The 14442-nt window shown below is 36.0% G+C and overlaps 1 protein-coding gene across 1 annotated transcript in view; it reads left to right on the top strand.

The window, feature by feature from the left end:
* The window catches only part of FBXL2 (F-box and leucine rich repeat protein 2), a 51388-nt gene that overhangs the window by 14483 nt on the left and 22463 nt on the right, over positions 1 to 14442 (top strand). The window contains exon 3 of the mRNA XM_038124409.1: positions 13340 to 13394. Coding sequence (XP_037980337.1) covers positions 13340 to 13394 — 55 coding nt within the window. The remainder of the gene's footprint in view (positions 1 to 13339; positions 13395 to 14442) is intronic.

The following is a 14442-nucleotide window of genomic DNA, read 5'->3' as shown; positions in this document are numbered from 1 at the left end:
CCATTACTGCCAGTCTGTGTTGCATAAGGCAGAACCAACAGAGGGATCTTTCTTATTGTAGTCACTGGGTTACTCATAAATTTTATCAGCTTGCTGGTGTGTGAGTAGATCATCTTTGCAAAAGTTACCTAGAAGACCAAGATCAGTAAGTTCAGCCCATGACTGGTGGATGTCTTCATGCTCTCATATGGTTGAAAGATGACTTCAAGCATAGAATAAACCAACTGCCAGATGTGGAGCTATTGCTTGGTTGGATGTGGCCACTGCAGAGCTGGAACTGAACCAGGTCAGCAACATCTTCTGTGCCTACAGAGAGGATTTGTTACAGACTAATCCTTAAGGCGAAAGAAAAAAAAAGAAAAAATGTTTGGTTATGATGATGCAATTACAATTTTTAGTAGTGGTGTTGTTAAAATTGAGCTGATGATTTTTTTCTTAATATACTGAAGAGATGTTTGGGTCAGCTTGTGTGTATGGCACTGCTTCAGTCTGATTTGAAGTGGAAGAATATCTCAATGGTATTTTGCATCTTGTGCACAAAGAAAATGCTCCTAAAATCATTGTGACTATCACATGCTCTCTCAAGGGTATTAAAAAAGCAGACTGTTGTTAAAGGAATTGAATTTTAAAAGGCTTTTGATTTTTGTTGAGATACATTCCGTGTGGTGTCAGACTGTAATTAGACTCTTAGAACTGTTTAGAAAATGTGATTAAAAGAGACAGTCACTGAAGTATACCCTGAACAGGAATTCTCATACCTTTTGCTTTGTTGAACTCAGTGCCACCCATGAGCCACAAGTTAAAAGTCAATGTAGAACACTGTCTCCTTAGCTAAAAATCATGATCTGATTTTTAAAACACTTCTTTTCCCCAAAATTTATGGAAATTACTGTCCTTTTCACTGTTATGGATGCTAAGTATCTCATTTATGTAATTGACTATAATTTGTTTATATGGTTTAGGTAGTGAAAAATATTGTGCACTGAGATAGTAAGGATCTCTTTTGGAGCATCTTTCCTAAGAGACAGGCTGAAGGAGTTGGGTGTGTTCAGCATCAAGAAGAGATGACTGAGAGAAGCCCTCATCAATGTTTATCTGTACCTGAAAGGAGGATGCCAAGAGGATGGAGCCAGGTGCTTCTCAGTGGTGCCTAGCAATAGAACAAGAGGCAGCGAGCATAAACTGGGACGCAGGAAGTTCCACTTGAATATGAGAAAGAACTTCTTTACTGTGTGGGTGGCCTCGCACTGGAACAGATTGCCCAGAGAGGTGGTGGAGTCTCCCTCAATGGAGATATTCAGGAACTATCTGGATGCAATCCTGTACCATGTGCTCCAGGACGACCCTGCTTGAACAGGGAGGTTGGACTGCATGACCCTCTGTGCTCCCTTTTAAACTGACCCATTCTGTGATTCTCTGATTTTAAAGAATTCAGTAGGAATAAAATCCAAACAAGCAAGTCCAAGTAATTAGACTCTACCAGTGGCTTAGCTGTTTGTTCTTATATTCAGGATAGCTTCGTATTAGCAACTTGAGGCTTATCTTGGATTTGAGGAAGTGGTGCAGCTAATCCCTGCCACTACACTGTTACAGCAGTGTCTAAAGAAGCCTTTTGCATGGTTGAAAGGCTTCGTGGGGCTGGAACAAGTACATAAAATATCCCAGGCCAAGCATACGCGGAACTGATTCAGCCAACCATCTATTTTTTTGTATACCAATGTCCTTTTTACAATTGCATGGTGATTTACTAAAGTGGTGTTGCAGATGTAGCTAGAAGAGTTGATGATCTGAGAAACTGAACTGAGACTGTCAGCTTTCTCCATAAAGAACATGATGATCTCATGGATCTGCTCTGCCAGAGAGAAATGAAGTGCATGTTTCATTATGCCCACAAGACTGTGCTGATCACCAGGGTTTTGAAATGGAATGGAAGGAGAAGTGTGAGAGGTGCTCTGTAAATCTCCTTTTGAAATTGCGCTGGTACAAGGACAAACTCACAAGGCCGATGGCAGAGCATGTTAGAGAGAGGGACATGCATCTGGGTTCTCATCCCTGCAGGGTGTAGATATCCAAGGAAGTTTCAGGGCACAGACCTGCCTGTCTAAAGGTTTATCAATGGGGGATTTGTTTTATGAGCCTGCACCTAAAGGCTGTTGTAAGCCTGAGTCTGAATGCCTTTCAGACTCCTGAAACAATATCTGTTCATGCTGCAACATGTTTTAAAATTGTCTTGCCCTATGGCAAGACAATGACAGGAGAACTTAAATATTGCTGCACTGGGTGTAATTAATATTCTAATTATTTTTCCTTTATTAACTATGCAGTCTACCTTTTAATTAAAAGGAGAGTAAACCAGTTGCAGTGAAACCATTTTGCTCAGAGACCTGGAACTGAGCAGTAAATACCACTGAAAATGTCATCAAATGTACTTAGTTTGCTTCTTGCTTGTATCAGATATGTATGAAAACTGTTAGCACTACAGCCCACTTTCTAAAAACCCCTATTGGACTTGTGGAAAAAATGTGATTAGTATCTTGTTTCAAATACCTGGAAATTAAATGTAAACACAGTATTTTCTATTTCCAGAATTGGTCTTGTTCTCATTTGCATGAAGTATTTAAATTTATGTAATCTGGCTATAACAAGCAGTCAGTCCAATTTTTTCCTCTGAAATTGAAAAACTTTTTCATGATGGCAGACTTACAAAATAAAACCACTTTGAAATTTATTCATAGAATAGTGTTGCTATACTTGCATACTCTAAAGTTGAACAAAGTTATCCCTTGGTCTTTTACTGCAGTTCATCATCATCATCACTTTTAATATTATGATTGCAATTATTACTGTTACTAATGTAACAACCAGAATTATATTGGAAGGTTTTCAAGGCAGTGTCATGTCTGTTGCACATTTTCTATGGAGCATCTACTATGCTTCTAAGTAAATGGTTGAGACCCCAAACTTGTCAGGCACAAAACTGATTTGAAAGGATAAAAAATGAGAGATTATTTGTTCTTTCTCAAGCAGACTCAGATAACTGGGCAAAGGAGGACGAGGATATCTGATTAATATGGACAGTGGTGCTTTTGAAGAAGACCCTTGTTTGGAGGGGCCAGTTTTACTTTGAGGTTGGTGGTATAGCTGGAGTGGAGAAAGGGAGGTATTTAATTTGTAACTTTTTCTGATTTATGGCCATTCATTTTTATTTGTAATATTAGAGTATATTTTTACCTGTGCAAGAAATAGTCTTATTCTAATTTTTTTTTTTAATACTATTCAGGCTAAAGGAAAAATTATCACCCCTGTTAGCTGTTGAAGTGCTATTAGTTTGCCAGTTGGCAAGGAATGCTCGTTCCCCTCTACTATTGCATATTGCAAGAAGTAAAAGGTTGCATAGTGCTCATTTGTATGATGTTTAAGAATTGTATGGTGGTATTATAAATTGTGCAATTTAAACAGTTTTTGGATGATTGTAGCTTTTTTTTTTTTGTTTTTTGTTAACCTATGTATTTATGAGAAAGCATCAATTAAATATACAGGACATTCATTGTAGAATTGAATTGGTGTCTGAAATTCATAAACTCTTATCTGTCATCAGAAGAATGAGAAATCAAGTCAGGCTAATACAATTTTAATGGTAACTTTTCTAGTAAGATGCCACTGCCTAAAGTGGCTCAGCTATTTTTTTTTTCGAATTGCTGGAGAAAAACCCTAAAACAATGGATTATTACAGTTACAGTGTGTATTTGAAAATAAATTGAAACAAAAAAATGAATCTATGTAATTAATGTTAGAATGTCCTGATTTTCTGGGGGGAGGGAATTGATATAAAGTACTAATGCACTTTTGAAAAGGGAGATACAGCCAGTTCAACTGGCATGTAGAAAGATGGATAACATCTGTTCATTTGTATTTTGCCTGCTAATGCTCTATGAAAACTGTATGTTTTTTTACAAAAGTAGTAAGCTTAAGGAAGAGAGGTGTTTGTCCCTTTCAGCTGCTTAAACCATTTTCAGTTCCTTTCTGCCTATAAAGTATCAACTTCATAAATTGTACCACAAATATAGAAACCATTGTGAATTCTGTTGTAAACCATACTTTTTGAGTGCTTATACTTAAGAGTAGATCTTAGCTATCAGTCTCAAAATCTGAGTGGTCAATCAGATTTAGAAGAGGATAAGTAAAACTCTGGGACTGAAATTAGGAGAGGAACCCAGGAGTGGCATTCCAGCAGCGGCTCTTCTTGTTGGCAATAATATTCAGCTTGAGAGTTGAAGTTTTCATGTAATAAAGTTGTGATAAAGATTTTTCATTATAATAAAGTTTTGTGTTTCTATTCTTTGTTTTTATTACTGCATGCTGCTTTTTGCCGAGCTTTTAGTGTGTTCATTGTTGTACAGAAAAAGTTACCATAAGCTTAAAACTGGTGAAGTCAAACATAGTATTTGATATATTTGAAGTGATGCTTTACCATCTGTGTGCTTAACTGTGGGAGAAATAGAAAAGAATACAGCAAAGGCTACAATAAGAAATTGTCATAATGCAATGAGTATTTCTTAGCTAGGTCCTTGGATGGCCCACAATTGCTGTAAAGTTTGGCTGGCTGCTGTATCTTAGCATACAGAGTACTGGCTAGTGAGTCAAAGAACTGGAAAATATAAAACTTTTCTGTGGAGCTGTTCTTGGTTGGTAAGAATTTTGTAAGCAGAAAAACAATATATGTGTTTTGAAGGGGAAAGGAAAAAACAATCTGTCATCTCAGACATGATTCATTTTCCCCACTACAAGGATCTGTATAATTAAATAGGGAAATATTTCACCCTGAATAGCTGAGACTGCTGTTTAGTGTTTGACAGTCTCAGGGAAACATTCCAGTTTTATAATGCACGTGCAATCTTTTATTTTGATTTTAGATTGTTTTGCAAGTCTTCCAAGTCTTCTATAGTAGTCTGCCAAACAATTACAGTTAAACTATTTAGAATTAGAAAGAGCCAAATTGATACAAGTATGTAAACTATTCACCGATTATAAACTGAAGGGATTATATTTCTTATGAAAGTAAGACTTCTTTTCTGTGTATTTTCACTAATCTATGGTTTTTGTAAAGCAAATTCTAATATTGCCTCATACAAGTAATTTTCATTAAGTCTTTTAATTTAACATGCCTGAAATACATCTGTCCAAACAATTAGTGCAGAGCAGCACTAACTCACACTATTCAATATGATGTGAGTATCCTTTAAATATTTGCTAACTAGGAATGTGGAGACTAACATTGACAAGAAGCAAGCAGAAACAATGCAACAGATGACAGCATAATAGCAAATCTTGACTCACTTCTGTAGAGTCATATATTCATTTCCAGTGGTCCTTACTTCCAAAAATTGATCAGAAATTAAACTGAGTAAGTGATCTGAATGAGCCACAGGCCATGGACAGGATAAAGCCTTTCGAAATTAGTTAAATATTTTGATCTTTAGCTAGAAAAACAACACAATTATAATTATTTTAGGACTAGATAAGATATACAGGGTTCTTTTGGAATTCTTATGTGCTTTGGCAGCAATTTAAAAAATAATATCGCATTAACAATGCTATTTTTGTTATAACATGATTTATGTAATGCTACAGTGTATAGTTTTTTAGTTTCTCTGTGTCTTCAGACTTCAAGGTAGTGTATCTAATTTCAAATTCACACAGACCATGCAGTGAGTTGGAATTTTCTCATAATTCAACTTTTTAAAGAAAAATTTCCTTTTATTCTGAAGAGGGATAGTGTTTTAAAACTTCCCAGTGACTTATCTCATGTTCAGGACAGAACTTGGGCTCTGCCTGAAGAAATGGAAGGCTGAATCAATTCTTGGTGGTCACTGTACCCCCTTCAGAATGTGGATGAGGTCTCGTGTTGACCTTTTTTTTACACTGCTACATGCATTGTTTGTCTGCTTATGAAATTCTTACCAAGATCAGTTCCAGATGCAAGTTTATATTTTTCAGTTCTTTTCCTCACCAGTCGGCACTTTGTATGCATTTTCTGCCTTCTTTGTATGAGATGCTAAACATTTGCAAATGATTATATGAACAATTCAGTATGAAATTGGAGTAGGTAGCTGCCATCCTCTATTTAGTATTTTTAAGTGATTTAGTTTTGTTCACAAACAAGTACCGGTGTAAGCTCAAAACGGAATGTTTTGGGCAGCGATATTTCAGATGGAATTCCTTTAAAAATGTGAGTGAGAGGCTTGAAGAACAGATGCAGAAAATTGCACACTAGTCCTCTTGTATAGTGTGTTAATGAGGAAGAGGAGGTATGGAAATGGAAGTGGGGTTTTATTGTGTCGAGGTGCTAAGTAAAATTTGTGAATTTTGAAAAGCAAGTATTTTCTTTAATGTTTCTTCTTGGGGCTTCCTTATAAATGGAGTGCTTTTGCTTTACTTGGTTCAAGTTACAAGTATTATCTCTCAGTAAGAACATGCTTGTGATAAACGATTAGTCACACTGGAACAAACAAAACAAAAGTAAATAAGTATTTGAAGGAGGAGTAACAACTGAAAGGAGTATAGCAATGATTGACACAACCTTTGGAATTGCACTTTACCATTTATTTTGTTTCATTTTTTTCTTTTATTTGCTACTAAACCTCTCTTTGGAATCTCATATTTAGTGAAAACTTAATTCTATGTAGGGCTTTATTTACCTTGAAACTGGAGTTTATTTAAACTCAGTCTCTTAATTTGTTCATTATCAGAAGTAAATGTTCAAAAGTATTAGTGATATAATGAAGTCTGCTTTTTATATGGAGGCAGAGGGGGAAATGTTCTTCCTCATTTCTATGTGAAAAGTGCCATCAATGAACAAAAAGGCAGTCAAAAGATACTCTTACTTTCTAAAAAGAAGAAATATTTCTTAAATATTGATGCTAGACAGTTTAAATAGAAAACCATACATAAAAATACTTAGATTTTTTGGTCTGTAATTCTTCAAGTATTTACAGAAGAGATGAACATTATTATCTGTGTTTTTATGATTTAAACACAGACATCAGGAAGAGAAGACTTTTGTTCAAGATCATCCTCCAGGCCAGTAGCAGAGCTATGGTTTGGGTCAGGTCTACTGAATCCTACTCCAGCAACTAACCAAAGCACATAGCATCTGTAATTTATGGGGCGTCCCTAGGCTGCATGTCACCAGTGCATCATATTAGTTATCCACTTCTCTAGCTAGGCACTGATGTGCAGGGTGGGTATGGTGGATTTTTGGCTGTTTGGTGCCCAGATTATAATCCCTTCACTCATGAGAAAAAAAGAGACTGTAAGATAGTTGGAATGGCCAGTGGGTTGTATTAGGACTGTGGGCTGCAGTTTAAACCACTGTGAACTTATCATTAGGCTGACTGCTTTTATTTATTAGGATGTGTTATAGTTGCCAAATTTGTACTTCATAAAATCACTTCATAAAAATAAAATCTATATTAAAAATTATAGACTAGCTGAGGCTGGAAAATTAAACAGAACTGGCCCTTTTTGAATTTATCATTGGGCATTTTGTTTCAGATACTGAGAGTATCTGAAAAGGTTGCTGTTGTGTTGTTATACATGTTGTGTTGTTATACTTCATACTTTACAAATAAATAAAACTCATTTTCAAAGAATGAATAATAGGATGCACTTGTCTTGCAAGTAGCACATAGACCATAAAAGGTTAGATGCTGTCCTTTCTAAAATGAATCCAGCAAAGCTGATTTCTGTTGCAATGGAAAATAGATGTCAGACATCCTGTAGTTAGCCTAGTATTTTGCAGTTGCCAATACTTATGTCAATGTTCTGTAGTAATAAATACTTTGGTGAAAGAAAAGGAGGTTTCGCTTGTAAAGAAGTGTTTTTTGCATTTGTTACTGAAAGACTTTCTATGGAGATCACTCGAGAAAGATCTGAGTTGTTTACAATGGAAACTGCATTAAATTACTTGAAAGTTTTGGAGCATGTAATGCAATTCCTAGTTTAGATGCTTTACTTTACAAAATAGCTCATCTGCAGTGAAAAGGGGTTTGTTTTAATAATTGACCTGCATTAGATGAGTTAATGGATGTGTGCTTTTTGTAGCAATTGATGTTCCTCAGCCTTTTGCTATTGAAGCAGTCCTGACAGATAAGATACTTGGTTTTTTAATAGAAAATAGCCGAGTTCCTTAAGATTTAAATATGCCTCACTGTTTATCTTTCTAGGACAAGTGTTATTTTGTGGTTTTATTGAATAAGGTATTACGGGATTTAGCTGCAAAGTTGGTGAAGTTCAAAAGTACACCAGCATTAACATTGCTGATTTAATCATATAGATATAAATTTATTGATTGAATTTAATATTCATTAAAGATTCTGCTTTTCTGAATTATGGCTATGAGTTATTTAACTTACCTGCATGTTTTCTAGCCTGCATATTTTATTCTAGTGTTTGTACACACTGCTGGACTATACTTAACCATGAGATGCCTCATACCTCAGTAGGGTGTTTAGTAAAATGGAGGACAGAAGGTGAAGCGAAACCTTCCATGTATAAAGAATTGTAAATACAGTTTGTATCTACTAAGTATGACAAATTAGGAGACATACAAGATAGTTTCTATGGTGGTTATCAGACTTTGCCACTGTGTGCATTCAGACACAAGTAGCGTTCACAAATAGTGAACTGAGTGTCTGATGTCCATTTCCACTGTTGCTTGGGCATGCATGGAGAAAATGCTGAGAAAAATCTACTAGAAAAGAAAATGAAAGCTGTGAAGGCTGTGCTTTGTCTCCCTGATACTTTTCCATGCATGTTAGGCTTTACTCTTCCATATTGCATGGGAAGGACTTTAATGCTAACAGATTTGCTACGGAAGGAATAGTACAAGTCAGTAAGAAATCCATAGTCTAAAATGGGGAAGACATAACAGATTTGTTGTGTGCATGTTTTGTAACAACTGGACAGTGTGGCAAAGTTGAAAGGATCTTCTAAGCAAGTTATCTAGTTGATGTGCTGTCTTCAGTGAGGCATTTCTCATGCTTATTACTTTGGTTTTCATTTTGATAGTTTGTTATTGTCCTTCTGTGCAAAGCCACTATAAATTTAAACAGCATGAAAACCAAAAGTTCTGGTTGTGGAATTCCATTCACAAGTCCGTTATAAACAAACCCATATCTTAGGTTTTTGGTGAAGCTTTTTAGAAATTATCAGGTGTTTCTGTCATACCAAATTCTGGGGGTCAGGCCAGAATTTCTAGGAAGTGTCTGTGTGTGGTACTCACTGCACGCATCTCACTATCCATTTTTTTATCAATCCTTATAGCATTGTATCAAAATACCTATAATGAGTAATTGGTAGGGTATTACTTCAAAAGCTTATTCTTCATGTGATCAAATGTGGAAGGGCCTTACAAAAGCAAGAGACAAGCAGTTTGACTCTTACACAAATTGATTTCTCCCTCTGTAGGAGGTACACTGTACAGTGTTAGGTTTTGAGAAATAGCTTGTTTCTTTCTGTTGCCCCTTAGGGAAGGAAGCAATGTTAAAAGTCAGCTGTCTCTGTGTTTGAAAAGACATTGGGCAGTCTATTCATAGCACAAGAGAATAAAAAAGCACATGTGGAAATACATGGGAAGATGCTGGAGACTGTAGATAACCACTTCCTGCCAGCAGAACCATATAAATTGAAGTGAAAGTGTCTCAAAAAGGTGACCTAGAAGGTCTGTGGCCCTCGTATGCTGAGTTTTGGTGAGTCTTAGGTATTAAGGAAATTCCAGAGTAGAAGAATATGACTCCTAACTGCAGTGCTTTTAAGCAGGCAAGAAATGGGTGAGATTCTGTAAGATTCTTGTCTGCTGCTGTGTCAAAAAGGCTGTTACAATGGCCTGAAATGGCTTTGAAAATGGGGGTAATGAAATCATACTTCATGTCTGTGTACAGCCTTGTTGATGCTAATTATTTTTTTTATGCTGCACATGCTTCTGATGTCTACATTTGAAGAAACACGGTGAAAAGATAATGGGCAGAGAAAAGGAGATTTAAATAACTGAAGTAAAACAACTGTTAAAATAGGAATTAAAGATGACATGATAAGTGGCTTTTAAACTTGGTGAGGATAAAGTATGAACTGCTAAAGCACTCTTTAATTTGGTGAAGAAAAGTAGAAAACAGCATAGAGCTGGAAGTCAGACATTCACCTTGGAAATGAGGGAAACATTTTGACAGAGTGATTAACCAGTGGAACAAACTACTAGAGAAGGTGATGATTTTCCGTGTCTTGAAGGCTTTCAAATAAAGAATAGATCCTTTTCTGTAAGTTAGGCCTTAGCCAAATGCTAGTTTGCTGTGAGGAAGTTGAGGAACTCTGAGCTTGTACAACTCCTTGTGCCTTTGGCATGAAGCTGACGTGTGCTGCAGGGACTGTTAACATTGAAAGGTCTCCAAGGCCAAACTCATGAGGCACGTGTCCAGAGTGGTGTGTGCCTAGGGATGAAAAGGCTTGAAGGGCTCCACGTGTTGGTAAGTGTATTTTCCTTCTTGAGCTCAATCCAGGCTAACTAGGGAGAATTGAATAGCCTGGGACACTAGAACTCAGAACAGATGATCCTAAACCTTACTGTGAATTTATTAACTTAATTTCCATTTCCTTGTGTTAATACGTGCCAAAGACTGAAGTGGAAATGAATGCTGCTGCTGGCTGCTTCCACCTACGTAGCTGTGGTCATAGAGGACAGAAGTGCTATACAACCAGCAGCTGCCCTGCTTGGTAGTTTTTTCCACTTTTTAAAATTGCAAGTGCCTGCTGATGGTCCGTCACCCAAATGCCAGACAATGTCACTGTCTGTTCCCATCTCATTTTGTTGGTTGCATTTAAAGTCTTTAAAGACTCTGAAGTCCTTTAAAGACTTGAAATGACTTTAAACCTCAGAGTCTTGCACTTTCCTGACCAGTTTTCCTGACTGATAAGGATTTGCTAGTAATTCTGTGGGACTGCAAGGAGACAAGCAAGTGTGTGTTAGCGGTACACATGAAAGACTGTATTATAGAGGGTAAATAAATAGAAAGGCATGGAAAAAAGTGTTTTCAAGCACATGTGCAAGATGCCTCTTTGGAATTATAGAGTTATTTACTGGCATCTCTTGTCTATTGTACTGTATAAGTGAAGGGTAATAATTATGCTTTTGATTGCTGGTAATGCATCTTAATGTTGTTACCTGTTTTGATGGGGACAGCTTGGGCTGCCTTGCAGGAAAGGTTTTTCTCTAGAACAAAAAAAAAACCAACCCTAAAAGCATCACAAATGTTTACACTTGATAAAATATTTCTTCTCTTAATATAGAATAAGCACTTTCAGCTTTTAACTTTTTAAAAAGTCACTTCATACAGAATGAAGGAAAAATAAATACATGTGTTCTCCATTTGGTTTGAGTTTAACTTTTTTTAGCAGAAATCCCGCATCAGCATTAATCTCTTAACAGCAATAAACAATGAAACATGAAGATAGACTGCCAGACAACTCAAGAGTGGTGGGAGTGTATAAAATACCCTTTCCTCAATGTCTTACAGTTTCCTCTGTTGTTTCTTATTTCAGTAGAACTGGATACCTCACTTCTAAAGCATGTCACATTCTTATTTAGGCAAGAGTATTGTGTCACAAGTTCTTTCATTGTACAAATAACATGGAAATCTGTCTTTTGTGCTTCTGTAAATCTGAGATAACCCTCAGGTTCCACTCTCACAGTGGTTCTATGAGGAAGCTTCTGCAAGCCAGGAAGCTTTTGCATCTCTCTCTCGTGTAATCTCCACAACCTCATCTGCTGACATTTCCCTCATGGTGGGGAGAAAGGTGATGTCAGAAGAGGGTTCCTGGTGAGTTGCTGATATTTATGATGCTCTTAAAAGAGAGAGAACACTTTTCAGTGTTTATCTGAACGGCCCAGCGATTTTCTGAGCACATTGTGTACTTTGTGCATTCAGTGCTGCTAAGTTTCCTGAAGTTGACAGGCCTCAGAAAGGATGTTCAAATGTCAAAGCATTTGAACAAATGTTTTGAACAAAATAGATGCTATCAAAATAAATGTTATTGACAGGATTTTATAAACTGTTTCATAGCTTCTGAAAACATCTTTCCTTCTGTTTGCTTGGCTATTTGTTTTTTTGAGAAAGTATATTACTCTGTGGTAAAAAAGAGAAGATAAAGGTTTCCAGGTGTCAAATGAAATATTGAAAGACTGCTATCTGAAGTGATCATAATAAATGTCCAGAAGGTTGTTGTATTTAAGTACTTTCATTATATTTTTTGCTCTTACCACAGCTAAAACAGTGCTTAAGATGTAGGCATCCATTTTGAGCTCTAGCTTCATATTTTCATTTGAAAAACAGTAACCAGAATGTTATGTGATTAAATTCAGCATCTCTTACTGGTTGTTTACTCCTCAGTGTTAACATCTAACTATAGTATGAAATTGTTCTTATTACTGTTCATGATTTTGATGACTGAAAATGTTCCTTGGCAATCAAATAGCAGTTTATTAGTGAATTACAGGAACATCTTTCATATATTTGATAGATTTCATTCTCTGTAATAGAAAATTATTTTTAATAGGATCTGTGTTTTATGCTTAAGCAAATGATTTCTTTTTCACTGAGAACATTCTCTGAACCATTTTTGTCTGTGTTTGGAAATGGTTTTTAGCAAAATTCATTTTGACAGTGAAAAATTTCTTTCTGTAAACTGTTAAGAGTTTACAACCCTGAAAAATTAGTTCCATGATCAGAATAGTAAATCTGAATTTTCAGCTGTAGTTGTTTCTTTTAGAATAAATTTTAAAAAAAGATACTATGTTAGACTTGGTAGTCACTGTGAACCCTTTCAGAAATTTGGTTCATTGTCCCTTGTATTAGTACTTAGATTCTTGAACTTGGCTTTATCTATGTGTTATCTATTTCATACTCTACACCAACCTCTGAAATCTTCATCAGTATTCATGCAAGTTATTTCTTTAATTGTAGCACAATTAAAGGAATATGAGCTAGTTTCTCTGAATTAAGAAGAAAAAATTATCTGTTATAGTAGGGAGAGGGAACAGAAAATAGATTTTCAGAAGCAGTATCTGCTGGGTTATCATATGTTGGTGTTGACTGTCTTTAGATGATAGCTATGATATTACTCTGTAAGGCTCAATAACCAAAAATAACTTGGTAAAACACTCATATAGCATTTGACCTGTTTCTGTTGTAACTGGTGTCTTTCTGTAGAACTACAGAAACGTGAATGCATACAGTAGTTGGAACTTATATCAAACATTTTAATTGTAGTTGTTTTCCTTTCTTTCTAGAATATTTTCTTTCTTGGACATAGTTACTTTGTGTCGCTGTGCACAAGTTTCCAAGGTATGTATTTCTCTTGGGGTTTTTTGTTGTTCCATGTGCTGTTCTCTTAATTACATCCAAATCATGGGATTCCTTGCAATCTGCTTCCAGTTTAAAAAAAAAAAAGTTTTCTCAGGCTCTTAGTTTATTAAAGCAAATAAACAGGGATCCCAGTTTTGTATGTAGATGTGGGCTTAGTTGTTGTGTACAGGAGTTCTCTCTAAAGGCCATGGAAAAGATATCCAGTCCTGTTTGCTGTGTATCTGGAGAAGGGATTAAGCCCAGTTTGGCATGATGGTATTTGCTTTTTATAAAGCATGTGGCTGTATAACACTATTTTTCAGGTGTAATTGCTGCTTAAAATTCCATGTAGTTTGGTTAATGTGCACCATGTGTCTAAGAAGTAGATCCATCATTTTCTTGCCAAGTACAAAAGTAGATGGATGTTAAGTAGATGGGCTACTAGTGGAGGAAAAAGGCACACGCAAGATATTAGTGATGGCATGCTAAGTAAGTTTTTATGTTTAGCTTGAAATAAAATGAGTAATAGTCTGTTTCTACATCAGCTGCGTACAGTGAACTATATTATTGTACAATATAAATTAACTTAATTTCATATTTTTCTTCCTTCTCTTACAGTTGGGTTTGGTTTGGGATTTAATTGGTTGGTTGTTTTAATGTACAATTGTGTAACAGGTAACATCAGGTTTCATCTAAAACCTACATAAGAACTAAAACTGCATAAGAAAACCAAAGTGATTGAATAAATTGTATCTTTCTCTAAAAACTTGTCAGTTGGATGCGGTATTCTTTTTTCTCTCATTTTCTGCATGTATCTGTGTTTCTCTGGCTTCTTCATTTTGCTCTACTTTGAACAACTATTGCTTTGACAGTGAAGGACAAGCTTTCAAACATGTACAAGTAACTTAGCACATGGAAAGGAAAGGCCTGGTCCTAATAGTGGAAAGTCAGCAGTTTTCTGAAAGGTTTCTGTTTTCTCAGAATAGTAACTAGTGAGGTTGAGGAACTGTGGTTTTATTGAAAGGAATCTCATCTGCAGCTACCTTTT

The sequence above is a fragment of the Motacilla alba genome, chromosome 2 (genome assembly GCF_015832195.1).
Source record: "Motacilla alba alba isolate MOTALB_02 chromosome 2, Motacilla_alba_V1.0_pri, whole genome shotgun sequence".
Taxonomy (NCBI): domain Eukaryota; kingdom Metazoa; phylum Chordata; class Aves; order Passeriformes; family Motacillidae; genus Motacilla; species Motacilla alba.
This window is presented reverse-complemented; position numbering and strand designations above follow the sequence as displayed.